A 26,982-nucleotide genomic window follows, 5' to 3' on the forward strand; every position below is an offset into this window, starting at 1 on the left:
AACATAGCAGCCATGGGTCTCTGAATCATAAAGTAAGTTCATACACAAGTATAAAAAGTGAGCTTTTTTAGGCTATATATTTATTAGAACCAGTATTAATGTACAAATCCACCTTGAAAGAAAATAAGTGTCCTTGAGATGTTAGATTCTATCAGCCAAATTGAATGTCTGCATCAATGGCTCTCCCTAAAAGTCATAATTAGGTCATTAAAATATATTTAGAAAAATAGCCTGTAAAATAAAGTTAAAAAATACTCACCTTCATTTTATTTCATAGGTCACTGTTATACCATCTAATAAGATAATTAAAAACATGCAAGCAGCTGGTACTGAGGCTAAACAGATTAATGTAATAGTCTGTAGTCATATGTGCTGGCAAGGGGTTCACCTCTTTGGCGAGGAGAAGGTCAGCTGCCCTTGGGAAGGGAGGAGAAAGACAGTATTTCTACTTTCCAGTGGCACTGCATTGCAGATACTGAAACTAAAGACCCACATCTATTCTCCTTTTCCTTTTAGTGAAGTCCAGGCCATTTGACATCCAAAAAAGGCTTTAACCATAGCAGTAAAACAACACAGTAGAGCAGAGCTGAAGTATTTTCCTTACATTTAAAAGCTGAAAGTTATTATATGTCTAAATCCTTGTTCAAATGTTTCTAATAGTGAACTTCTAATTTTGATGACATGCTTCTAGGAAAAAAAATTTTGTAATTTCTTATTAGTAAAGCTTCTTTCCAAGTACACAAAGAGTGCTTCCATCAGAGCATGAAGACCAGAAAGAAAATTCTCTGTGACCTGACAGGACGCATTCACAAACTCAAAGAATATTTAAAAATATATGCCAGTCACATATGCTTTTCACTTACATTACTTACAAACTTTATCACCTAAAGGGAAATGCTCACAATCTGAACACATGCAGCATTACATCTATGCTGTGCTTGTGATCAACATGAGCAAGAGTCACAAACTCTAAGGTGACACCTACATATTAAAAATAAAACCATACAAATAGTTCTGGAGCATCCTAAATATTACAAAGAATAATGATATGTCATCCTTTATTAACACATATACTTGCAGTCTTGTACTGGATAGTGTAAAATTGTCCTTTAAAATAGAAAATGTGGAAGTCAAGCAACTTCTCCTGAGGTTTATTTTTTATTGTGGTAAAAACAATGCTTTTAAGAGCATTTTAATAACAAAACTTATTAATATTCAAATATTTTTGGAGTCACCTCTTCTAATTAAATTATAAAGGCCTATTAATGACAAAATCTTAAGCAACTTTTGTTTCAGCAAAAATTTTCAGTATAATTTTTCATGTAGTAACCTTCTACATATGTATGACATCTACCATAATTCAAAGATTCCTTTGCCTCTTTTAGGGCAAAAATTCATTAGCCTGTCTTTTTAAAATATGATAGACTGAAATGCATTGGGTAAACAAGACTGTCATCAATTTTATCAAATTACTAACTTACTAAAACAATAATCCTTGACAGTATCCTAAAATAGGTCAAAATTTCTAAGGAGTCTTTAAAGAAATAACAACCATTTACCACCATTACCTTTCAAGATAGTTTAGAATTCACTTATCACCTCCCATAAGGTGAAAAGTTGGATGTTCAATTTTATTTTACATGCAGTCCAGAACTGTAACTATCAAAACAATATCCAACCCAACCATCAAATTTACAGCCAGTTTCACTAGATCATAGGAATTACTTGCCACTGAGAAACAAATATACATTTTACATCTCAAGCACTACTACTAAATAATGGTGATAGCTTGCCAACTATGAAAAGTCAGAAGTTACTTTTATATATTGTCTACATATCCATGTCTCCAATACATATACACACATATATGTATCTTTTTTACTATTTTGCCTTTAATTATATCAATAATACTTTGGCAATGAGATATGGGACTCGTCTTAAGATACGAGTTAACTTCAGTTTTCTAAGTTGGGGTCTTTGACAGAATATGAGTATTATTCAGTGGAACTTGTAGTCAATGTCATATTTATTATATGCACTTTGGACTAAGGAATACACAGATACAAAGGCCAGCTTTAACCTCCACTTAATCTGTGGAGCATTTAAGAGTCACTAAGCTTTAGGCTGATTTAGGTTAAAGGTACCATGCTCTATCCTCTCAATGGCTGTCCATGCTAGCTACATTCCCTGCACTGGCACTGATACCATGGGAGGCTTTGGCAGGAGGAAGTCAACAGGAAGCTCTCTGAGCTAAGATTGAACAGGTTGGGCTGGGTTATCTCCCTGGACTAGTTCCCTGAGACATGAGTGCTACTGTCCTGAGTGGAGCAGGGACCCCAGCTCCACAGCCCACACTCTCATGGAACCAAAGTCTAGCTAAAGCTGGCTGCTTCTTCTTCAAGTGTTGCCACTTGGCATGTACAACAGCTGATGCTCTTGAGTTGATGACTTTCAGGAATAAGTTTCTAGGCTTTAATGGTAGAGAGAGCTCTCAACTTTCTTTTGTTGATCTGGTTAGATTGTGTCTTGCCTACTTTTGTGGTCTCTACATATGATTCACACCTAAAAAACATTAAGATTATCCTGGGTGGTATTTTTCAGCCCTTCTTTTAACTTAGACAGTATGTTGCATGCAAAAAACATGAATATGACAAGAAACAGAGTCATGCAGAACCCTAAAATGGATCTTTTAATATATTTTATCAAAGTGAATATGCTAACTACCCTAGAAGAGTTTTACATCATCACAAAGTAGGTCTCATTAGAATTGACTTATTAAGATAAAGAAAATTGTAAGGATACCTAAATCAACCCACCCCAGTCCCACTTTGTCTCTGCAGGCACACCCTTTGTTCCAACCTTGCTCTTAGTCCAGAAACTTCCTCTGGGTGTTTGAATCGCAGCAAACTCTTTGCTGTTCCCTCTAGGTCCTTACAAGAAGTCCTTCTTTTCAACATCCTCAAGACCAGGCTGTTTGCTCCTTGCTCTCCTTGGCAATGGCTCAGTCTCCAGCCTGCAAGAGGTTCTTCAGTGCCGTGTCCCTCCCTGCCACCCCACGCCCGAGGCTCCCCGTGACCAGCACAGTTCATTCCCTGCGCCACGCTGCAACATTCCCCACCCAGCTGGCTGCAACCAAGACAAAGTCAACAGGCAGGTTCCTCCTGCCTGACTGCACCCTTTGAAGCAGAGATTCCAGCAGAGCACAAACCAAAACCGAAAAAAATGCCAACCAACACAGTCCACTCAATGATTTGAAAATAATCATGTGGTAAGCATGTTTTGTTTTACCACACTTGAACATGAAGATCAGATGCAATCCTTCTGGTTAGGAAAAATCATACTATTAATTTACTAGTCACAAGGAAGATTTTTTTGTAGCAGAGTCTATATTTTGCCAGGTGAAAGATGAAAGTATACACCTGCTGATTAGCTTTCTGTGCTTTCAAGCACAAAAAACCCTCTGGTATGTACCCAAGCAAAATTCAAGCTCAGTGACATCACTGAAAAAAGTTTCTTTGACTGGTGTTTACTGCCAACAAAATTGAAATATTATTTTCCTGTCAGATAATCTCAAATTTAACTAATCTTGGCTTTGGTTTTAGAGAAGAAATGATGAGGAAATAGAATTTCATGTGGTCCATGAATCCAGTTACTTTGGACAAGACCAAAAAGGTGATCACTGGTGAGTTGAATATTTCAACATTTAGCTTAGTTGCTGTGAGTTTACTTTATCAAATACTTTGGAGGAAAAAAAAACGGACAAAAAACAACCTTAAAATGTTTAGGCTTTCAAATATCTTGTACTTTCATCAGTTAAGCTTTTTGAGCAACTTTTGAAAAAACCAATAATGCAGCAAACAAATTTTCACATCGTTCCTTAATTAAATACTTCATGCTCTTTTGCTCACTGTATCAGTTTAGATGCCACAATCCTTGTAAAGTATAGGACCTATTCTTTCACATTAAATAGATAATGCTTACTATAATCAACCTCCTTAAAATCAGAAAATAAATATAAAAAATTACCAACCTGTAAGAAATAAAAGTTCCATCTGAATCTGAGGTGGAGGGTGTACTTCCGTTTTCATTTGATCCTCCTAATACAAAAATAAGAGAAAACACCTTTGTTGTAAGAGAAACTGTGATATGAACACAATATGGATGACAATTGCAACTGATTTTACCAGATATGGTAACTTCAGTCACCACAGTACTCACCTAAAACTAACATAGACAAATCTCAACTTTACCTCTTCAAATCCTTACAGCCATCTTAACTAGCCTCCAAGTTCAAACTAGAGTCTGAAAGTTCTGAAAATCTGATACTTAATTTCACTTAAAGTTTTGATTGAGGCCCTTCTCAAATTATTAAACATAATTTAACTAGTAAAGTCTGTCAGAAGTACACCGTATAAGTAGATGAGCTTGATTTTACCAACATTAAGTCAAAAAATATAAAAAGTTCATCTGATTTGTAAAAAAATTCTGAGCTGACTTTGTGATACCAGCTATTTTTTTTTTTGTCATAGCACAAGTTCAAAACTTCCCTGAAAGCACCTATTAAGACATCTGCCAAACATCTTATTTTACATCCTGTGGGCTGGTGATACAGGGAACAGTGATGTTGCTAGAAATCAAGGATTACAAGGAAAATTTCCTTCTCTAACTATGTTTATTGAAAGACTGCTAAAATGTATTTTTCAAAGCAAATTTATCCTTTTCCTGTTTTATGCTGTTTATTCTTGCACCATCATTTACCTTGATAATTCTTCTATGTCCCTGTGAGCCTCCTTAGTTAATTTATAGGTAGCACTGCACAACTCTGTTCTCTGTTCTGCTGACTGAAATCAAGTTCCTGTAACCTTTTTCTAAATGAGGCTTCGTATTCCCCATTTTCTTTAACTCAGTCCTTCTTATGCATGGAAAAGGAGCCATAGACAGCATACTAAAAGTTCAGAGTTGATAATTTGGACAGTGGTGCTCTTCTCTACCAAACAAATCTTGCTTGATACAGATGACATTCGTGCCACACTATCTTGCAGTTTCACAGCCATCCTCAACCAAATATGCCTGCACATTTATTCTCTTTTTTTGAGTCACGAACTTTTCAGTTTAGATGAAAAATTCTTGCTAGTGCAATACTGTAGTTCACACAATGTCATGCTGTTTGTAGTCCTTCTCTTCAGAAAAGACCAGTCCTGCCTGCGTACTCTTATTTGCACTGGCACCAGATACTACCTTCCAATAACTTTATTTAATAAAAGTCTAACAGCTCTTATTCTGTGACAAGACAATAAATGAAAATATTGGATAAGACTGGTTCAACCTCAAACTTCACTAAAAAGAATTCTTTAATTAAAATTTGCATTTCCCTATTCATCCTAGAATTACTATACTTCACTAATCCCCATCCCTTCGATTTCACAGCATCTCCTGTGGCACTGCATCAGATGGTTTACTGAGAACCAGACAGACTTAATGTATTTCCTGAACGTATATTTTGAAAAGAAAGCAGGTTAGCTAGCCACAATGTCCCATTTAACAAAAAAACCTGCAATAAAAGTTAAGCCATTTGCTTTGCTTTCCTCTCTTATTCCTTTCTTAATAACTTTTTTAAAGCCCTGCACAGATAATGGTCAGCCCATGCAGGTGCTTTGCTATCACTTTCCTTTCCCCTGTTAATCCAAGTACAGGTACAATATTTCCATTCATCTGCCATGAACTAAAGTACTAAAAATTGTTCCATGCAGCAGCATTTGTCAATATTTTTGAAGTCTGCAAGTCAGATTTTTAGCTCTGCTAATTTACAGTATCTATCCAACTCCCATCTATTTTATTGATTTATTTTCAGGCCTTTGCCTGAAATTCTATTTTTACTGAAAATTAAATGTTTTCCTTTTCAGACCAAAGCTGGATTACATTTAGTACCATTTGTCTGTTCACACTACAGAATGGTTCTAATTTTCTTTCTCTTAGCAAGCTTCTTTACATAGTTAAGTAATATTTTCCTGTGTATTTAAATTCTCATCTTATGATCTGATTCAACTTAATTTTTGCTGATTGTTGCTATAAGCCTGTTTCTGATATCCAGGATGTGGCCTTCTTTGCAGATCAAGCTACTTTTCTGTTTCTTTGAGGATCTTTGCTTATTCCAGACATTCCTTAAAAAGTACTTAATCATTCACTTTGGCATAAAACTTACAAGTGTTTCTTTTCTCATCTAATTTGGAATGCAGGGTTTTTTATTAACTTTTTGCACCTTTGTCTAAAATAAATCCCAAACCTCTACTACATCTTAGTCTAAAATCACTCAGTCCAGTTGATTTCACTAATTAGCTCTCTCCATTTATTTTGAAAATGGAAATCCTACTTAATCAATCTGCTTTTTGTTTACTAAATTTAACTAAATTAACAACACCAGATATTTCATCCAGAAGCCGACCCTCCCGTTATTAATAACCATCTGTTCATTTTTTTCCCCTCATATCTTGTAAAATAGTCTCCCATATTGGGACAATTTTCACTAAAATGCTTTTTCATATAGTACCCATCTCCACATCTGATCCTGAGCATTCAGAGAAATGACTGAACTATGCTCAGTCTCTGATAAAGCCATATGGCCAGGTACAGTGATACTGGGAAAGTGCTACAGGGACACAGCACATCAAAATGGGTCCTGCATGCACTACTGCACTTCACTTAAACTAAGTACTCACCTACCAGACTAGTCAAATTGGAAAAAAAACCACCTTATTCACAATGCTAAGTTGATATACTGAAAAAGTATGTCATTTCAAGAACAGAAACATAATCTTCCTCCTTTCTGAAGAATGAACTTTAAGATTGCCTCAAAAAATGCATGGACTTTATCATCTTTCAACAAACCCATTTGTTCTGCTTGAAGAATGAACAAGACTTTGCAAAGAAAATAAGGATAATAACTGTTCTTTCACCAGGATCCCCACAGTTGGTAGGATCCTGGGTTTGCAATATCCACTGAGCTGTTCTTAAAAAACTAAATCTAGCTTGCTTTATTCTGAAGACAATAATTTCCTGTATTTAAATGATAGCCAAAATACCTTTGCATTTTTAATTGTATACCCATTGTTAATAAATCTCATAATCATACAAGTTACTGTTTGGACACTTTTTTGTGAGCTGCTTTTGCTGCCTCATCGTATCATTAGCAGCAACTACCAAAAATGGATAGGGCTAGGTGTGTTCAGCTTTCAAACCCAGGATTTAATGGAACAGACCTTCTGTGATTGCTCCCTTGCTCTATCTCGCTCCACCTTGAAGGATGACTAAGATGTCATTCATTGAAAGTGATAAAAATCATAAAGCAAAGAGCAAAATATTCCTTTTCTTAACAGAAGACTCCCTTAATTTTTACCTAGTTTTATCCAAAAGGCTTTTTAGCAAATCCTATTAAGTTTCCATAGTTAGTGATAAAGAGGACAAATAAGACTGCTGCTTCACTAACTACTGACATTAAGCTGTGGGAATCCATGCCCTGGATCACCTCTCCTCAGGAAAGTTCCAGTTACTGCTCCTAAAAAATATGGTGAACTCTCAGTAGAACAGATATACTACTTCTGTCTTCTTCACTGATATTGACCCAAATTTCTGGTAAAATTGGGATGTATACTAAACAGTTATGAATATAAGATTTATGATGCTAGTAACAAAACTTGTGGTCCCCTTTAAAAAATTGATTCAGTATTATCCTAATCTTTAATTTCCTTCTGAAACTCAGTTATGGGAAGAAGGGTTTTGCTAAAGAAACAGAGGATGCTCTAGTAACCCTGTCACAGACCTTGTGAAAAGCTTTCCTAACTTCAAACACATGGGCTAGGGGAAAAAAAGGTAGAATAAATCCTGTCACACTTTCAGAGGAAATAGAAGGGAAACGAGCAATACTGTAACAAGCACCTGTATCAAAGTAAGTATGGCTTTCAGCACTAGAGCAGTTACTGGCTTTATTACAATAATAAAATAAGGCTGTATCCTTCCAAAGGGCTTGAAAATTACCTGGATTGCTCCTTCTTTAACTGTAGCAGCTCCCTCTCCTGAAAATGAAAACTTTCTCCTGAAATTGCCTCACTTCAGTGAAGTCTATTCTCATGCACAGAGACCAGGGGCTAAATGGTGCTGGGACTTGGGCAGCTGGAACCTGACACTGCCCGACACAGCTGAAGGCTGTTTCAAGAGAAGTTGTGTAACTCAAAATTGACACTTTCCCCAACTAATAAAAAAAAGAACATTTCAAATGCTAGCTTCTTATGACTTCTGAGATGCATGGGGAAGGATTTGCAAACTGTAAAACTGCTAGGGTACTAGATTCACCCAGAACACATGGGCCTGTCACTTGCAGTAACTGTTATCTTGTCAAGGACGTATTTGAGATTATAGGCACAGCATAAAACTGGAGAACCCAGAATATGGAAGATTCCCTCACTTCCTGAAGATTATCTGAAAACTATGTGAAGAAATTTTAGTAAGAAGCCTGATTGAAACTTTCACTATTTTTTTGTATTTTTTTTTAACAGCCTATTACACTGATAGAATCACAGAACTATTTAGGCTGAAAAAGCTTTGTAAGATCATCAAGGCCTAACCCTAACCCAATACTGCCAAGTTCAGCATTAAACCATGTCCCCAAGTGCCACATCTTTAAAAAAACCAGATGTGTTTTAAATATCTTCAGGGATGGTGACTCAGCTGACAGGGTACTTTCTCAGAGAAGAGCTTTTTCAAGGTGCATCACAGAGTTTCCACTTCAGGTAATAAGAAGAAACTGGACAGCATTTCAAAGCCCCAATTCACAGGTGGGAAGACACTCTGGGTATGCTCCAGGCACAATGAACACTGAGCTGAAGCATGTGCTCAGCAAGACTAAAAAAGCATGTGAAGAATGATGTAGGGATCAGACATTTCTCTCTAATCTCTCTCACTACATCTTGAAAACAGCAATTTCCTGTGAGATGTAAAAATTCAGCACTGGACTTTTTAAGGAGAAGGGGTGGGATACTGTCCAAACCAGCTGCTAGTCCATGAAGACAAGAAGCTTGAGTGACATGGCCTTGCTTGATGGCTGCACACCTAATTAAAAAAAAAACCAAACTAATATTTTTTCTATTGAAAACATACTTTGATACTGAGGAATCTTCTTTCAATATATCTACATTTCTGCATGCATGTATGCAGGCACACACACATGTCTGAATGTGGGCACACATGTATTTATACAGTGCAAACCAATTTACCAATCCTGTGCCACCTATGAAAGGATTTTATGGCTGGCAGTTTAGGATTTTGTGATAAAAGTGATCCTACTTAGATAACCAGACCATGCATTTCCCTGCTTACAAGTGTCATAATGGAGACAGATCCTTCTGCTGACCTGTTTGCATTCTGCTTAATGTTTTTCTTTGTATTCTAATCAAAGGTTAAAATGTTGTTAAAACATGAAAGTTATTTAACATTGTGAAAATTTAAGTTGATATAAACACTCGATCATTAATGCAGTGTTTTATGATTAGAGACAAGTAAAATTTTAACACAAATCTATGCTTGCAGTCTAAGGTTGTCAATTCTTATAACATGACTTCAAAATTCCATGCTATATTAATTTTCAGCATATTTAAAGCTTAATAATTTAATGATTTATCCAATTTTAATTTATACTTTCAAAACCACTTTAAACAATCTGAGGTGCCACTGGAGATCACAACAGTGGTCCTGGTTAAGTCAAATAATAATTACAGCGCTTTCACTTTAAAGATGAGATTATTTTTAATTATTGAGTGAAGTACTTGAGGTACCATACTTATATAATTACGCTACTCATTAAATGGTTATTGAAAGCTGAAATGTAATTTTAATGACAGCTACCTATTTTTCTTTGCACACTTTATAGATGACAGATCAGTCAGGAATTCTAGTTTGCTCAAAAAATCCTTGCAGCTGCACTGGTTCTTTCAGGTGTAAAACAATTAAGCTGCTCTTTTTTTAAAACTTTATACTTTTTTTTTTCCTCAAATGATATCGATATTATATACAGAAACTAGTAAAAACCAGAACAATAAAGCATGGATATTTTTTTGTTCTTCACAAAAATATCAAAATGCTGGCCCTAAACTATTATAAATTCCAAACAATACCCCCCCTAAAATAGTGACGATACAAATATGGAAGAATAATTTTAGTCAAAATGTGTTCGTCATATAATACAAACAACAAAAAAAAAAAAATTGCTTAACAGATTGCAGTCCTTTATTGTGAGTATAAAGGGGTAATCAACATACAATAAGCATTTTACTATGCATTAAAACTATATATAATACCATGAGATTCCTTTGCTTTTTCTAACAGCAAGGTTCACAACTCTTCAAACATAAAATTCCTTTGTACTATTTACTCCACAGCTAGATATTCATCAGACTGATCTCGATAAAATTTATTCTAACACGTAGGCATCTCTCTCAATTGACACTACAGAGGTATAGTTTTAGAAAGGAGCACCTTATAAACTTATGTTCTGCATCTTAAGCCTTTATATGAGATGTCTGAAATTCAGGGTATTTCTCCATTTTTTCAAAGACCTGTATCTTGTCCAAATTCACCTTTCCTTTTTCACAATGAAAACCAAACAGAGGAGTAAATTTGTTTCATTAACAATATTAAAGCAAAGATTTCTGAGTTTGCTGTATGGGGAGAAGGCAATAAAGTTTTGAAGAGGGAAAAACTGCTTTGTTCCTTCAATCCCCTAGTTGAAATTAATTATAGCAAATGTTTATGAAAACATCTGTTCCATACAGTTATAAATTCTTAATTTTAGCATGGACGATTCCAAGCTCCTCTATTATTTTGAAAGAGAACAGTATGACAACTGAAAGGTTTACAAAAGAGCAGACAATTTGTATTTCTACAGCACCAAATCTGCAGTTTGGAAAGTCTTCAGGATCTCTGCAGCGCAGGAAAAATAAAATACAAAAAGCATAAGACGACTGAAGCTTTCTGATTTGGGTCCGCTGATAGACCAAAATGGCAGAGGGAGGAGGGGGGGAAAAAAAAAAGAAAATAAAAGGAGAACAAATCCCGAAAACATACGGCAAATCGAGATTTTACTACACAAAGTGGATGTTTAGGAAGTGAAACGTCGCGGAGCTGCGGCACTCCGCGCGAGGGACGCGGGCGGGGAGCCGGGCGTTGCCGCGCGCCGCCAACAGAGGGCGCTGCAGAGTTTGGGAAGCGGCGGCCGCGGCTGCCGCCGGCTCCGGGCGGGCTCGGCCGCCCCCGCCGCGGGCTCGGCCCGCCCGGACCCCGCACAGCCCCCGCACAGCCCCCGCCCGGTCCCGCGCAGCGCAGCCCCCGCCCGGCCCCGCGCAGCCCCCGCTCGATCCGTGCAGCCCCCGTCTGGCCCAGCACAGCGCAGCCCCCGCGCAGCCAAGGCTTTCAAGTCATCCTTTCAAGTGATTAAATGGAGCGCGCTCGGAGCAGCGTACAGCAACTGTAAATTGTGCCTTCAGCTAAAGAATTAAGTGCACTGCACTTCTGATATTTATTAAATAATTATTAGGCCGGAAAGTTGGAGAAGGTTTCGCTCTGAGCAAGTTCGGTTTTCTGAAATAAATACGGCGCAACTTTTGGGTGAGCAATCTTTACGTAGAAACCTGGCTCTCTATCCCTCACTTCAAGTTCATTTAGCATTAGAAGCACACTTTGAATGCATGCAGCACATATTTCTGATAGCATTTTAGTTTTATCAGCTCTGCCCTAAAATATTATATTTTGCCGCAAATGAAATAAAAACCTATACACTATGATAATTACTGATACATGAAGATAATGAATTGTGAAATGAACTAATGAACTTGCCATTTGAAGTATAAAAGTCTTAGGCTGAAATATTTTGTTTAATCTTCAGTATTGACATGAAAAAATATATTAAGCATTAACAGTCTTTTTCCCCCTTTAAGCTTACTTGAATTATTAAAGGAACATAATTGTAAAGCACAATATAGAACCCACAGAGATGCCAGCCTTGTGATAGTGAAAGCTGGTCACATTTGGAAGTAGGTAAGGAACACTGGCACCAAGGTGCAAAATCAAAGCCTGTTTTAGCCCTGCTGAAAGCTGTTTCATCAGTATGATAGGCAGACACATTGGTTACCATTTAGGAAAAAAAACTTCTCAATATAATATCTTGTACTGCATGTTGCTCGAACCCTGTCTGTTGGATTGCTGACTTTTGACAATCAAGTGGGACCTTCCATGATCTTTGCTTATAAAATCACAGTTGCGTATTTGTATACGCATATATGAGTAATCTCAGTGTATTCTCCAGGCAACGTTTGAAACAATTTTGTCTATGCACTTCTGTTTAAATCAAGACACATGAAAGTAAGAAGGTTTCCATTTTAAGTGAAACTGCTTCTGCATGTTCACAACTCTAAACACCAACCCTGTCATTAGGTTAGTCTGTAAATTAACATGCCACCGTTCCCCATGTAAAATGTATGTGTGAAACAGTGTGGATGGGAAAAGATATACAAGGGTCTAGATGACTGATTCTGAAATTAGAATATAGCATCAGTGTTTAAGAAATGTAGTCCCATGCAGCTCAATTTAAAATAAATTCAACAATAAGTACATTCAAGGGACTTATTTATAATATTTCTTTTCCTGTTGAAGCCTCTGCATTTACAAAAATAGACTGAGCTATACGCTGTACTCTAAACTAAAACCAATATAATACACAGAGTAAGAAATTTTACTCGAAGGGCACTGAACTAATTCATACAAACGTTTCCGAAGAATTCCCAGGTGATTGCAAGTTACCAAAATCCCAAATACTTTATATCCAGATGTGTTTTAATATAATCTCTCTAGGCATGATAGGAAGGAAATAAGTTTAACTGTGATGCAAATAGTGATTTAAACTCTTCAGAAAATGCATGTACATGGAAAAATAGTTTAACTTCCCATTTAGTGGGAAGCACACAATACTAGCTTATATAAGCAAATGTGACTCCAATGAAGTCGATACACATTTAGCCCAGTAATGCCTGAACTGAATTTGCTACCAGCAGCAATACAACTGCTAGAACAAAAAAATCCACAGGGTAAGGTAAAAGGTGATTCTTCTAAGTGTTTTTCAGTTATTTCTCCCAGTGCACCTGTCTTTGGTCCAGAGCATATTATGTCCACTTCTGTTCATATGCTCAGTACTAGAGCCTGCATCAGCTACATAGCCTGGCTGATCATTTATCACACATAACCTACACAAATTCCCAGGTCATCCCACCAAGTGTGACTCAAAAGACTCCAGGATAAGATACAGACATTTTGGTGTAGTCTGACTGAAGTGGAAACTGTATACTTAATAAATAATTTCATCTCTAACTTGAGTAAATTCTTTAAGAGAGCACACAATTTTCAAAATCACAAATTGGCAAAATTAGTAAAACAGGATAGAGTAATCCAGTTTAACTAGGGACAAGCAGCATAACTAGACTTAGCACAGAAAGAAAAAAAAATCTTAGAAGCTGCCTGGCATCACTGCTAGAAATTTACACCCTGATGATATACAAATGCTGAGTGACTTATACTTGCATCCAGAAGAATTTAGCTAATTTTAACTTATAAACAGCCTAAAAGGCCTTTGAGCTATAAATCGCAATAAACTAAAGATGGCAAAAGGCAATAAACATGAGTTAATGACTCAGCATCCTCCTGAGATAGCACTGGTCATGCAGCTTTGCTTAATCTTAGACATGCACAATCACTATAAAAAGGTGGTCTCCAGAGACCATTTACACTGACAATAAGAAAAACATACCATCTCTTTACATCTTTGAAGGCCACTATCGTCCTTTAACTTACTTCAATTACATCCTATTTTTAACCACATTTCTATCTTATAGATTGCTGCAATCCTTCTGTTTGGGATAATAAATCATACAGATGTATAGTCTAATTTTCATATTCAAAAGCAGTAATGCATATTCCATGGAGCTTAGGGGAAAAAAAAAACAAATAAAAAAGATTAATCAGGAGTTTTCCAGCATTCTGTTGTTTTTCCAAGATTAAATGGTAGTAGAAGACAAACAAGAAAGAATTAAGTGCTCTTTTATTGAACTATAACTGCCCTTTCAACAAAGAGCTAGCTGATTTTCAACTGAGAATAACAGGTTTATCAGGAGAAAAGCTAGCCTGGCCAGGGATCTACATGGCAGTGATATGCAGCCTCACCTCCTAAAGCTGGGGAGATGGTCTCACGATAACCAAGACCAGGAGTTAAAAAAAGCTTTGGTTCTTTGCTGTTCCTTATCAAAGGATGCTACTGCAGCAGGCTGATGACTTACAGCATTGCTGATGGATGTGAAAGGTTCCTGAAAGCAAAGTGTGCTTTTCTAGACCTTCTTTCTGGAGTGCAATGTGTTTACAAGCACTGTGAAAATCATACCACTTTCCTTCACCCAGGGCATGCAGGAAAAGAGGGACAGCCTGAAATCAAAGCATCCATGTGGCTACTGTGGTGACGTGGGTGTAATTGGCTACTTGCTTGTCTGGGGTGGCAAAACAGGCAGCATTTATGGCTAGGAGGCAACCAGAAAGAATAAAAAAGAATTTTGGAATAATAAATGAGCAAAAGAATAAATGGAAACACAGAAATTCGGGCACATGAGAAACTAAAAGGCAGAGGAAGGGCTGGCGCTACCCCCGAGAGGCAGCAGCAGAACTGAGGGGTTTGGCTCCAAGGAAGAGGAAACAGACAAGAAGCTTCAAGTAAGGAAGCTGTTACTGAGATGCAAGACTGGGCAGTGCCTGGGCTTTCTTGAAATGTGATGGTTTTAAAAGCACACAGTAAGAGGTGAAGGAAGTCCCACATGAAGGAATGTGGGAAGCTGCCAGTCTCTAAAATGTGCAGGGTCAGGAAGAGGCTCTTGGGCTCCCACACCATCTCTGTCATTCCAGCTCAGCTCTGCCAACTCCTTCCAGCTGCAGCCTCCTCCTTCCCTACCACAACTCTTAGCACTGCTGGTAGCAGACAGGTCTGTTGGTCCAAAAGGATTCTTTGGATTTATATTAACATAAATTGCCGAATAATAGATTAAATCAGTTAGAAATAGGATCCTGCTCACATCTATTTAGTAAACATATTTTTAATAATGTAACTAAGTAACACATTTAAAGTTATCTGGGCAAAACTTAAGACCTGTTCCAATAGCAGTAGAGTTTAGAGGTAGCACAATTCAGAAATGCATGATTAAAAAAAAAATAAAATCATGTTACCTTCACCTAATACCTGACAACCTGGCAAGGCATCTGAGAAAAAAAAACCAAAACCTGAAGATAACCAACAGTGTCACAAAGACTCAAAAACGCAACCCTTGAAGGGTGTTACTGCTGCTGATGGAACAGCCCTTATCCTAATCAAATTAACTATACAGGAGTAAAATGCACCAGGAAGGGACAACTGAGCTTACATCTGACTAGCTTCGTTTTACAGGATGAAGCCAGAAAGCCCTGGACTACCCCTGAGTCTGTCTAATTAAGGCTGTTAATTCTTGGAATATATTGTGCATCCAGAAGACCCATAACTGAGAGAACCTAAAATGGAGCAGTACCCTATATTTTCTATAAATTTCTCCAAAGAAAAAACATGTCACCAAACAATATAAAAGAAGTACTGAGCTAGAGCTTTTAAACTGCCAAATTGAAATATGCCAAAGCAAAATGAAAACACTAGATTTTTAATCAAAATTCTTGTAAATCAACCTTTAGGCAATTTGGAGAGTACCAACTGTGCACTTTGCTGGTGCAAAAGCAGATGCATGTTGTGAATGACACATCTAGAAAAACTTGCAGAGCAAAGGTATATATGCACTAGCAGTAAACTCTAGATGTCTAAGAGATGAAAGTCCACAGCTACATCAGAATATAAAAATATATCAAATTGACAGCAAGAATGACAAAACACTTCTATTTACTACAGTGCAAGGTGCTTTGTCAAATAACTATCACTTTGTTGTAGATATTGAGGAAAAAAAAAAACTCCCCACAAAACATTTTTGCCAAAAAGTATGTAATCCATCATGGGACAGATTTTTGTTCCCCACCCTTGCCCTCCTGTGTGGAGGATGAGTAGTGTCAATCTCTAGGGGCACTTCGGAATGGTGCTAAGGATGAAAGTACAAAGCACTTGAAGACATAAATATAAGACTTCTAAAATGCAAATAAGACAAGTATGACTAGATTTTTTTTTGTGCCTAACGATTATAGTGAAGTTTTCCAAAAGTTTGATGATTTAATTTATACAATAATACAAAAAATTATTTAGTAGTAGTAGTCAATTCTTTCCAACAGTTACCTCAGTTCTCTAAAACAAAAAATCTTTTAGCCAAAAAGAAAACAGTCTGTGTGCAAGACAAAGATGTCACCCAGCATTGGAAAGATTCAGCTTTTTGATTTTGCATTTTTTGACCAAATACCACCTAAGGAAAATGTGAGAAGGCATTTCTCATATGCAATTAATACTAAAACTCAAAAATAACCATTTGGAGATCAACAGAACAGTCCCAAGGGTCTACAAATTTTAAAATATTTTCCCTTTTCCTTCTGTTCCACCTCAATTTATGGCCATGATTTGCTTTAAGACAAGCATGGTGCCTCTCTGTCAAGCTGGAGAGGAGAAAAAGGTTTGAACCAGAGACTTTGGCTCTTCCATACCAGAGCTCTGCATTCTCAGCAGGCTTCACATGATTCCTCCCAACACTGTATCCAGACAGCACAGAGCTGAAGTGGCGTGAAAGGAACGCTCTGCACCAGGCAGATCCATAGCCTGGTGCTAGAGACCCTGGAGGAGGTGCTGAATTTTCATGCACACTATGGGAGTGAAATTCCATACAACAGCTGTCTTACTCAGGTACAGGCATTATTTGAAAAAGCACTCTGTGCTGTGACTGCAGGTTGCAAGACAGAGCAAGAAAGAATGTCTACGTCTGAACAAGGCTTCCATTTCCTGCCTTTGGAATGACAGGGAATAAAGACGGCGACAATTGCAGCGTGTGAATACTGGTGTAATTACCGAATGGTTCCCCACATAATTATGCAAAACAAATCTATCCATAAGTTAATGTAGCCATTTCCTTTTTGAAACAGAATTTTCATGCCATCCATCAGTCACCCAAAAAACACAAACCTTAGATGACTTAAGTACACAGAATTTACTCATTTGGTCTGTAATATAAGCAATGCATGTGAGTAGAAATAAAGGTTTAATGAAACAAAATAACATACTCCACAAGGGAAAACATATTTTGCCCAAAGAAAAAACTCATGTAAATAAGTGGAGGCTTGACTATTTGATAAATATAGCCCCAAAGGTTATATGTTTACTGAAAGAATATAAATATTGTAGGTGATGTAGATTTTTTTTATTTGACTAGAAACATTAATTGCTTTCTAAATACAATAATATTCTTTCAAACTGTGGGGTCTCATTTCTTGTACTGCAACAAGTAACCAATTACCTAACAAAAATGTTTACATTAATCACAATCACTCTATATTTTAGTTTTTATACCACCGATTTTTTTTTTTGCTTAGAACTGAACTCCCTCAGGCATTCTTTTGTGCCAACCGTTAATTTCTATCAGTGATAAAGTTCCCTTAAGCTTCTTTTAACATCTACTGGACATGACCTCATAAAATTTAATGCTACTCATTAACCCCAAGCACTTAACTTTACACAGTAATGTCAGGCATCTGACTTTTCAGTGCATGAGAAATCCAAGTGGGAACTGTTGGAGAGATACAAATTACAAATCACTTGAGTAGTAGAAAGAGCTGCAGTGAACAATATTAAAGGGTAAATCAAGACTTGAGCAAAAGTAGGGTTCTTGTGATGCCTTCTATCTTAAACATTTATACAAACGGGGGAGGCTGCAACGTGATTGTTTTGGCTTGTGAGAGGATTGAAATTCAGAGCTGAGACTGAATGCCAGGTTTCCAGCACTGTCTGAAGCAAATATGACGTGCAGTCATCTTTTCTCGGCTGTCCAGTAGCCTTCAGGCATTTGGGAGGAGCACAGGTTTTAGGGTCACCTCACATTCTGCAAAGGCCACACACCAGCAAGACTGGGGTAAGCCAGAAGAAGCAGCTCCTTCAAAGTGCTCATTCCTTTTTTCCTGCAACAGCCTTGCCTTAGCTTTAGAGTGTGGTTGTTCTTCCGATTTTGGTTATGTACCAAGAAAGCTCTCGGAGGGACAGCACTGTTTTTATTTTCCCCGAGATGCACAGATGGGTGATGTCTGCTTAACTCATTTAACCATATTTCCCAGTGGCTTCACACATGTTGGAGAAAATGTGGAAAATTCTAGAGGTGAATGAAAAAAATACTTAACAACAATTTTCTGGCTTCTCTTGAACTATTCAAGGACATTTCTTGTGGGGAGCTGCAATTGAGTGACAGCCTGTCATGGCCCTGAGTGTAAAAAAAAGGCACATTGTTAGGATAAAAAAAAAGAGAGTGGTTTATTTTGTATTTCTGTTGGCTCAAGAGATATCTAGGCATCCTCTGTGAAAAAGGACAGTGCTATGCAGCTAGAAACATGGCCCATCGGAGTTCCTGAGAGCAATCTGCTTATTCAGCTCTGTTATGAAAAGACCCCTCCCCCAGACTGTACACAGGGCTTACTTTTTCTTGGTGTCACAGGCTGTTACATTCTGGGTTAAGCAGTTGATGCTGTTGGAGCAAGGATCAGCTTTACATTTCTATACAAATTATACAAGGTAGCTATAAATTGCTTCATGAGAAGCCACGTGAGATTTGATGTGATGTCTCTAAGTGCTACAAGTTTATTTATTTTTCAACAGCAAAAAGAGCCGGCTCTCAGAACTAAGCGGTAGCTCCTGAATTGACTGATCTTAACTGGGAAATATATTCTCTGCTACCCCGTAAATCTAAACAGAAGGAAGCTGTTTTGCTGAAGCTCTATCTCCATAGAAAGGTATCTCTAAGCCAAAGGCAGGTACGACAGAATTGAGGTTTTCACATGTGAACAACTGTGATCTCTGATACGAGCCCCAGCTCCAATTTCTCCGAATGACTATTTTAGCTATAAACCACCCAGAACCAAAATCTACAGTCAATACACACACCATACTATTGAAAATGGTTTTGCATCTTGCCTGCCACTGGTCTAAGATCACTTTAGCATAATTACAGCTTGATGCGACATCAGTAAGTGTGCATCACTCGGAAAAGTTTTTATTGCCTAATAGCAGGGAATGGTAATAAAGCAGATGTACACCAGGCCACATGACAATGGCAACCAATTGGTCTGTATTTGGCAAAGCAAAGTATTAATGTTTAACAAACACAATGTATGTTATAGTTTTCTAACAACAGGGTGTAAATCTCTGCACAGCATAAACACTTGTGTGGATCAACACAGATATACTGCTGTGATAGGTACTTTGAAGTTGTAGATAAGAGCTCAAGCTGCTAGATGCCAAAAAAATTGGAAGTTTGTAAAGAATCACTGCCAGACTCTTAAATGTAGTAGCACTTGTGGGACTTTCTGAAATATAAATAGTAATTACCTTCAATGCAGAATGTATTTGCAAAAATAAATGTAGTGGTGCATATACCAAAACTCACAACTTGGTTTTCTATTTGAGAACCAAACTTTAAAATCTGCAATTTGTGAGTAAAACAACCCCCAAAATACTCTTTTTCTCAACATCCCCCTACCCCACAGTACCCAAATTCACGTACACATGGGCACGCACATACACAACCGCTCCAATATCCACACGCAAACATGACAGCCTTAGTGTGAGGGCATCTACCCTGTAGACAATTCAATCAATCTCTCAAGTGACACTCACACGTGCCTGCACACACAAAAGCAGATGTGGCATTAAGATTTACAAAGTTATTGAAACTTTTAACAAGTAAAACGCATCTTTACTTAGCTACACCAGAATGAGGAATAAAGGGGTTTACATATGTTCCAATTCTAAACCTATCAATCAAACCCATGTTATTCCTTTGGGAGCTTATTTACATGCATATTTATCAGCCTCACATGCTAATTCCCTGCTGTTTTATGCCTGCGAGGCATGTTTATGAGTCATAATTGTTGATCTCATTTGATGTATTTCACTGAAGTAAGACATTATTCAGTTATGTGGCCTAATGTCAATGAATTACGATGACCTGATCTTCGAAATGCAACTTGCTCTTTAATTTTTATTAGAGCATTACTTATTCAGAAGAAGAAATACAGTAAAATAGAAGATCACATGTTTTTATAGCCATTTTACTCCAACATCTGATTTTTGAAACACTCCTCCCTACCTCTAGGCAAAGTTTTAAAAGTGTAATTCATAAACACCAAATGAAAAGAATTTTTGCTTGAAATTAGTACACATTACTCAGAGTGGGACCTTTTATAGATGTTCTTATTTTGTTTTAACCAGCCACAAGACAGGCCTTTGGAGCACTGGCATATGGTTTGCAAAAGAAAAACAACCCGACTGAATTTAAAGCCCTCAAATTGTTCTTTGCCTTAACTTCATCAAAACTGAAACCAGACAGAGACTTCACAGCAACTGAGAAATAACTGCTAAAGTAAGTTAAAGGTCCCCAAACTGACTCATCATCTTTAATGCTAAGTGGTGCCAATTTATAAACAGTAAATCACTTGATGGTCAAAGTAAAGACCTAAAGAGGGAATAATTATGATGTGTACAAACTTCACTGCAGTAGCCTGTGTTGTGCCATTAATGGCTATTTCTAGGTGGCAAGCCAGAAATGGTGACAATATGCATCCATGCTGTAGGAGCCAGTGTAAGTTGCTCCAAATCCTAGGCTAATAGAAAATTACCACTGTACACATAATTTCCTACATGATTTTCAGATGTCCCCGCTTCCTATCTTAATATTCAGTATTGTTTTAATGCAATTGGTATCAATTAAATATGTTCAAAAGTTTCCAAATTGCTGCTCTGAGCCACAGTTTTAGCATGGAACAGAGTAATATGCAGGAAAATAAAACTATCTTTAGCTAAGCAATGCAAATTCAAAGTGCAGGCTCATTTTTCCATAAGAATCTCAAACTGAATATGACAGATATGAGTAAGTATCTTGGAAATCACAGAAAATCTGCATACATCTTCCTGAATTTGTAATATGCAGAAGACTAGATATACATTATATACAAATATAGCATTAATTCCAAGACAAAAAATCTTGGGATATTTTTCACGTCCAGAATTAAATCAGGCTTTATATGCTCTTTTTAAAAGTGAAAAGAAGCATTCGGTCCTGTATTTACATGGTATTTTTCCAAATCAGAAGTTTGCTTCTGACAGGCATACATTACAAACCAGTTTCTCTAAAAAAACCTAAAAATCTTCACTTGAACAAGTAGTTATTCTGATGTCACAGCTACAAGGGTATAACTTTAGTTCATACAAATGCCACAACTAAAACTGTTATATGTTCATCATAAATAAAAATTTATAAAATACATTAAATTTAATTCTGCAGAATGATTTCAATTCCATAACTTTTCAACCAAAATTTTTCACTTATTATTCAGTATATTACTGTCTCAAGAACCCCAGAATAGAGCTAGAGCTCTCCACAGTGTAAGCTCTAATTTACAGCCCTTCTTTCTTTCAAATTCAAATAAGCAAAAGACACAAGCTCATCTGCCTGGGGTACTTTTATTTTAATTTTCTTCTTCCATTTTTTTTAGAATAGCAACAATTAATGCTACACTTTTTCTGGCAATAAAATCTTCTTCTAGTAAGGCAATAATGCTGTGGTGACCTAGCTGTAATAATTCAGAATGGAGCTTTGTAGACTTTTGCAGAGAAGTATTTTCTTTCATACTTCAATAAACAATGAAAGAATATTGGGTCACAGAAGTTTGGAGGTGGCCCTGTGGCTCCATATGCTTCTCTCCTCCATTAAGATAACATCTGTTCTGGCTACCAGTCATCAAATCAAATTTGATGAAAATTCATCTGTGTGCAAAGTAGAAATGCCCAATAATGGACAGATTTATGTTTCATTGCTCCACCCTTTAAATATTTCAAATTGTATGTAAAAAAACAAACATTGGCATCTTCCAAAATTACAACTAACATATTTAACAAAATGTACCCCTTTATAATGAAACTCAAAATATTAGCAGATCATTGCAAACATATTTTCACATGTATTACATGATCTATCCCTTTAATTGCACTTAGTACTGAAACACTATACAGTTCATTTTTCCTAAGGTTAAATCATTGATTCCATTACAAATCCAATTTCTCAGAAGAAAAGAATTATCACCACCATAAAAGCTTTATCTGGATGAAGTTTGTGCCTTTTAACTTTTAGGAAGATCAAGAATAATAATTTGTAATGGGATATCAAAATTTTAGTGGAGAAATTTATCATACACGCTACTGCTAATATTTTGATTATATGGTCCCCGTTGCACTAAACTGGATGGGATTTGTTCAAAAGATTGAGCATAGTCTTCCTATCCCAGAGTTCATGCATTATTGTGCATCAGTTTAGTATCCAAGCAAAATATTTAAGTGCCAGCTGTTTGTACAGAAATAAGGTATTTAGAATTTATCACTAAAGCTTGTAAAACACCTTCATTGATCATCGAGCCCAACCTTTGACTGAACACCACCATGTCCAGTAAACCACAGCACTCTTGGGCTTACTTTGAAAAACTCTTGTGATAAGTATTTTCCCTCTTCTCAAGACAGGACCTGGCAATACTAAAATACAAAACTATGAAATAAATAAGCACAAATAAATCAACTTTGACAATCAGTTCATTAAGGTGGAGTAGTATTCCTTAGATTTGCAGCCAAATCATGTTGTAATAGTAACACCCATATATATCTGTACTAAGACACCATTTATCAAAGATTCAGGAATAGTTAAAGACATTCAAAACATTTTAATTTTATTTAATTACTCAAAATATTGAAAAAGTGACAATGATCTACGTCTTTTGAAATACTTTTTACTTCCATTACCAAAAATACTTTTATTTGAAATTTCTAAGATGATATATGCTTATTTAAGTTTGTATATAAAACATGAAAAGGCTGTGTGTGTTCTGTACCAAAGTTACACTTTCTTAGTTAATTAGCTACCTGCCTCGAAAAAACTGCCTGAAAGAAAGAGCTGAAGGATGGCATCATCACTGATGCAGTGTCCTGCACCTTGAATGATGTGGGTCAAGTTCCTGGCCCAGCTGCAGACCTCTTGTATGAAAGAGCCATATCATTTCACCAGCTTCAAATTCCTTTTTTCATGAGAACACATAACGTGGCTGCTCTCCATATGGCAGTCACAAGAATTAATTTCATTGCTTCTTTTGTATATGACACCTTCTAAAAGGTAAGCACACAGGTGCAAACCAAACATCCCAAGTCCCACTTCCCTTTTCAAGCAGATCAAGCCAAGGAGCACAAAGTGCATCACAATCTTGTGTGGTTTTCACAAATGGTGAAAATAAGTCTCATTTTCTACATCCTTTTGTGTCATTTGTGCTGTGGTTGAAATGTTATAGTCACATGACTACTGATGCAATGAACTAAACATGTAACATGATGAAGAAACTGAACAAAGATACTTATGAATACCTAAAAGATATTCTAGATCTGACAGAAGTGTTCAGTCTTGTCACAGAGTGTGTCTATGTACATCCATATAAATCTGAAGCTTAAAATAGTCAGAAACAAAACCCACTGATAGTTCACTTAAACAAAATAAGATTTAAACACAAGCTGGCACACATGCCTGTGAAACGTGATGGTCCTTATCCAGTATTGCTTAGATTTGAGCTAGTTTGCTATTTGGTTGACTGAAAAAAGATAGACAAAAGCAGAAAGGCTATCCACATTTCTCTCTGTTCCCCCATTTTAGCACTCATGTTCAGTGAGAAAGGTGTTCTCTTATTATCCTGTACATTTAGCCTTTTTTAAATTATTGTGTACTTTACGAGCAAAATGAAGACTGGGACTGACTTCAAGAGTTAGTTATATGAGTTCTGCCTTTGCATGGCCAAATTTTGACACCAAATGCTTAAAATCTGAATCTCCCAAAACAGGAACCCCAACTAACAGTACCCTGGGCTAAATTACTGCTTCCCTCAAAGGGCACTCAGGCGTGTTACCTTTGCAGCCAATTGGAACCTAGCTATTAATTTTAATAGGGTCAGGATCAGGCCCCTGACTTTTTTTGACATCAAAGAAACATCTTTCACAGTCACGTTGTTATAAATAATTAAAGCTGATTAGTAATAATAAGGTACCTTAACCAAAAAGGTAAACAGTGGAGACATTTATTATCAAAGTAAGGAAAGAAAATTAAAATAACCTCCAACACTTTTGTATGCGCAATTCATCAGGAAACGTTGTAAAAGAACAAAAACAAATGTTGGCTCACTCCAGAGGTTCTTTGTCATCATTAATGTATTCAGGTTTTCACAGCTGAATTGCTGTACTTTGAAAAGATTTTCATGAAAGGAAACTCAAATTCAACGTTTAAACAAAGCTGTCAGGTTACCAAGATTCGTATTTGCTTGTATGTCCAGAAAATGTTTTATCCTTTTTAAAAACCCGTTAGGTTAGAAGTACTATTATTCCTTTGCTCTCAATTTGTAAACAACAGAAAATAAGCTTTTGTTAAGCAGCACACATTTATTTATTTATTTGCTACTGTGAAGCTGAAACCAGCAGTTAGAAATATCTGTTCCAAAGCGGAGGTGAAACTACCTGGTACAGATATTACTAGTTCTGTTCCTCAAATTGATACAAATGGCCTCCTTCTGTTTCTGTCTGTCTGCTTGCCTGATCAGCGGAGCTAATTGTCAGAGCTGGGGAGATCTCCTATACCTAAACAGAAGATATGCAGTTTGTAACCTGCTTAATTTGCCTTATGTCCTGGATGGCCCTCAGTATGTTGTTCATTAAAGTATCAGCTGTTTCGGCTGTTGCAGTGGCAACCTAAGCATAGGCCTATTTTTCTTTGTTAAAAGGCCAGATTGTCAATGAATAATACACATCTTACCAGATAATATATTACCACTTAAATATGACAGTACTTTGTTTCTCTCCCCTTTTGTGTGTCTTCGTTTTGCATGTCCGAAGAGAACGGGGGCAGGGAGTACCCTGGGTACCTTGGAGGCTAAAGAATAAGGCTTATTAGCCAATCAAAACCCTAAAACTGAAGCTCTGCAGAATCAATTGAGTGAAAGTATGTTGAAATCTTCTCTTTTCAAAATAAGGAATTCCAGGTCTTTATAAATGTCCACATACATGAAAGACAGAAAACATCCCATCTGTAGTGACATATTTCTGTTATATAGAACAATCAATTTCTAATTCAATCAAATTTGTGACAGTTAAGCTCTTTAAAAATGTTTTAACATAGATTTAATCTCAGATACAGAGGTCTGTAACATCAGCTAGCTGCTCACAATTCATACACAGCTTTGTAAATTACAATCTTTAGTACGTCAGGGCAGAAGTGAACCCAGACATTTAATTATTATCCTGTACCAATCATGCTGGCCTCAGCTAGAATTCTGATTTACTAGTCTTTCATTATACATACACAAGTACAATCAAACGTGTACAGTTCAATTTTTTTAAATTAAGAGAATCTGCCTTTTCCATATGTAGGAGATATAGCCATTTAACATAATTTGAACATTTCCTGGAAACACTTAATATGTAAGGTATTTATGTCCAGTAACCTTCATATTATATTTCTGTGTGAAGTCTGAGTAAAATATTCAAAAGAATGATTGTATTCTCATTGTTAGTTTATGTATAACTTTTTATAATGTACTAGTTTTAAACAACTTTTAATTACATTTACAGAGGTTGTATTAAAAAAGATTGTTCTGCTTTATTTTGCTGTTCAGTAGGTTACTATAGTTGAAATGGAAATTTCTTCTTGGTATTTTAAGGTTCTCTAAGCATGTAATATTTATTTAAAAAATTTAAATTTCTTTTTCATTTAACTTGCATTCTTTCCTTTTATACTACAAGTATTATTACACTACTATATACTAGGAAATGAGATGAGAGCCAACTAGTTGATCTTTAACTTGGATTTGGGAAGAGCTTGGAAAAGAAACAGAAACACTCAAATCAGCCTCTCCCAAAGTAGAGTCACAAGGAGTTGTTAGAAGAATGACATGAGGCTGGCAAGTGATTTATGCCAGTATCCAGGCAGAGTTGTACCTGGAAAAACCTGGAAACTCCCAGCTCAGATGACTGAACTGAGGTAGTGTGCCAGTGTTGTTAGAGAGAATGGTCTTGTTTTCATATAATGATTTAGAGTGAAACTTCCAAAACGAACATTTAAAAAATTTCACTTGGATCAAGAGAAGTCGTGGGTGCCCAGAGAAGCTGTGGATGACCATCCTTGGAATTGCTCAAGGTCGGGCTGGAGGAGATCCTGAGCAACATGATTTAGTGGGAGGCTTCCAGCCCATGGTGGGGGGGGAGGGTTGGAACTGAATGGTCTTTAATTTGTCTTCCAACCCAAATCATTCCATGAACAGACATTGCCGTCCAAAAGGTCATCCCTAGTATCTGCCATATCAACCACTGAAGGCCATTTCCCTACATGATGTTTGTGCCAGTTACCCATGTCACAGAATAACCTCCAAACTGGAGTTAATGCAATGTGCAACTCATGTGAAGCCACCAAAACCCCCCATATCTACCAATTCTAGAGAGGAGAATCCATCTCTTAAAGCTGGTATTTCACAAGCCCATGGCAGCTACTCACATTTGCTCCCACAGCTGAAGTAATTAAAAAAAACTCCTGCAATTCCTAAATACAAATTTGCAGTAAGGCACTGAAACCAAAGGGCCCACAGGAAGCAAATTTCTAAGAGCATGTCAACACCTGTACAAATACA

The 26,982-nt window shown here is 36.8% G+C and overlaps 1 protein-coding gene across 5 annotated transcripts in view; it reads right to left on the minus strand.

Annotated features, from left to right (window-relative positions):
• The window catches only part of TBC1D5 (TBC1 domain family member 5), a 316,503-nt gene that overhangs the window by 152,196 nt on the left and 137,325 nt on the right, over positions 1–26,982 (minus strand). For all 5 annotated transcript variants that reach the window (XM_050970727.1, XM_030227169.2, XM_050970725.1 and 2 more), the window contains one exon: positions 4,031–4,097. In XM_050970727.1, coding sequence (XP_050826684.1) covers positions 4,031–4,097 — 67 coding nt within the window. The remainder of the gene's footprint in view (positions 1–4,030; positions 4,098–26,982) is intronic.

Source organism: Serinus canaria, chromosome 2, assembly GCF_022539315.1.
Source record: "Serinus canaria isolate serCan28SL12 chromosome 2, serCan2020, whole genome shotgun sequence".
NCBI lineage: Eukaryota > Metazoa > Chordata > Aves > Passeriformes > Fringillidae > Serinus > Serinus canaria.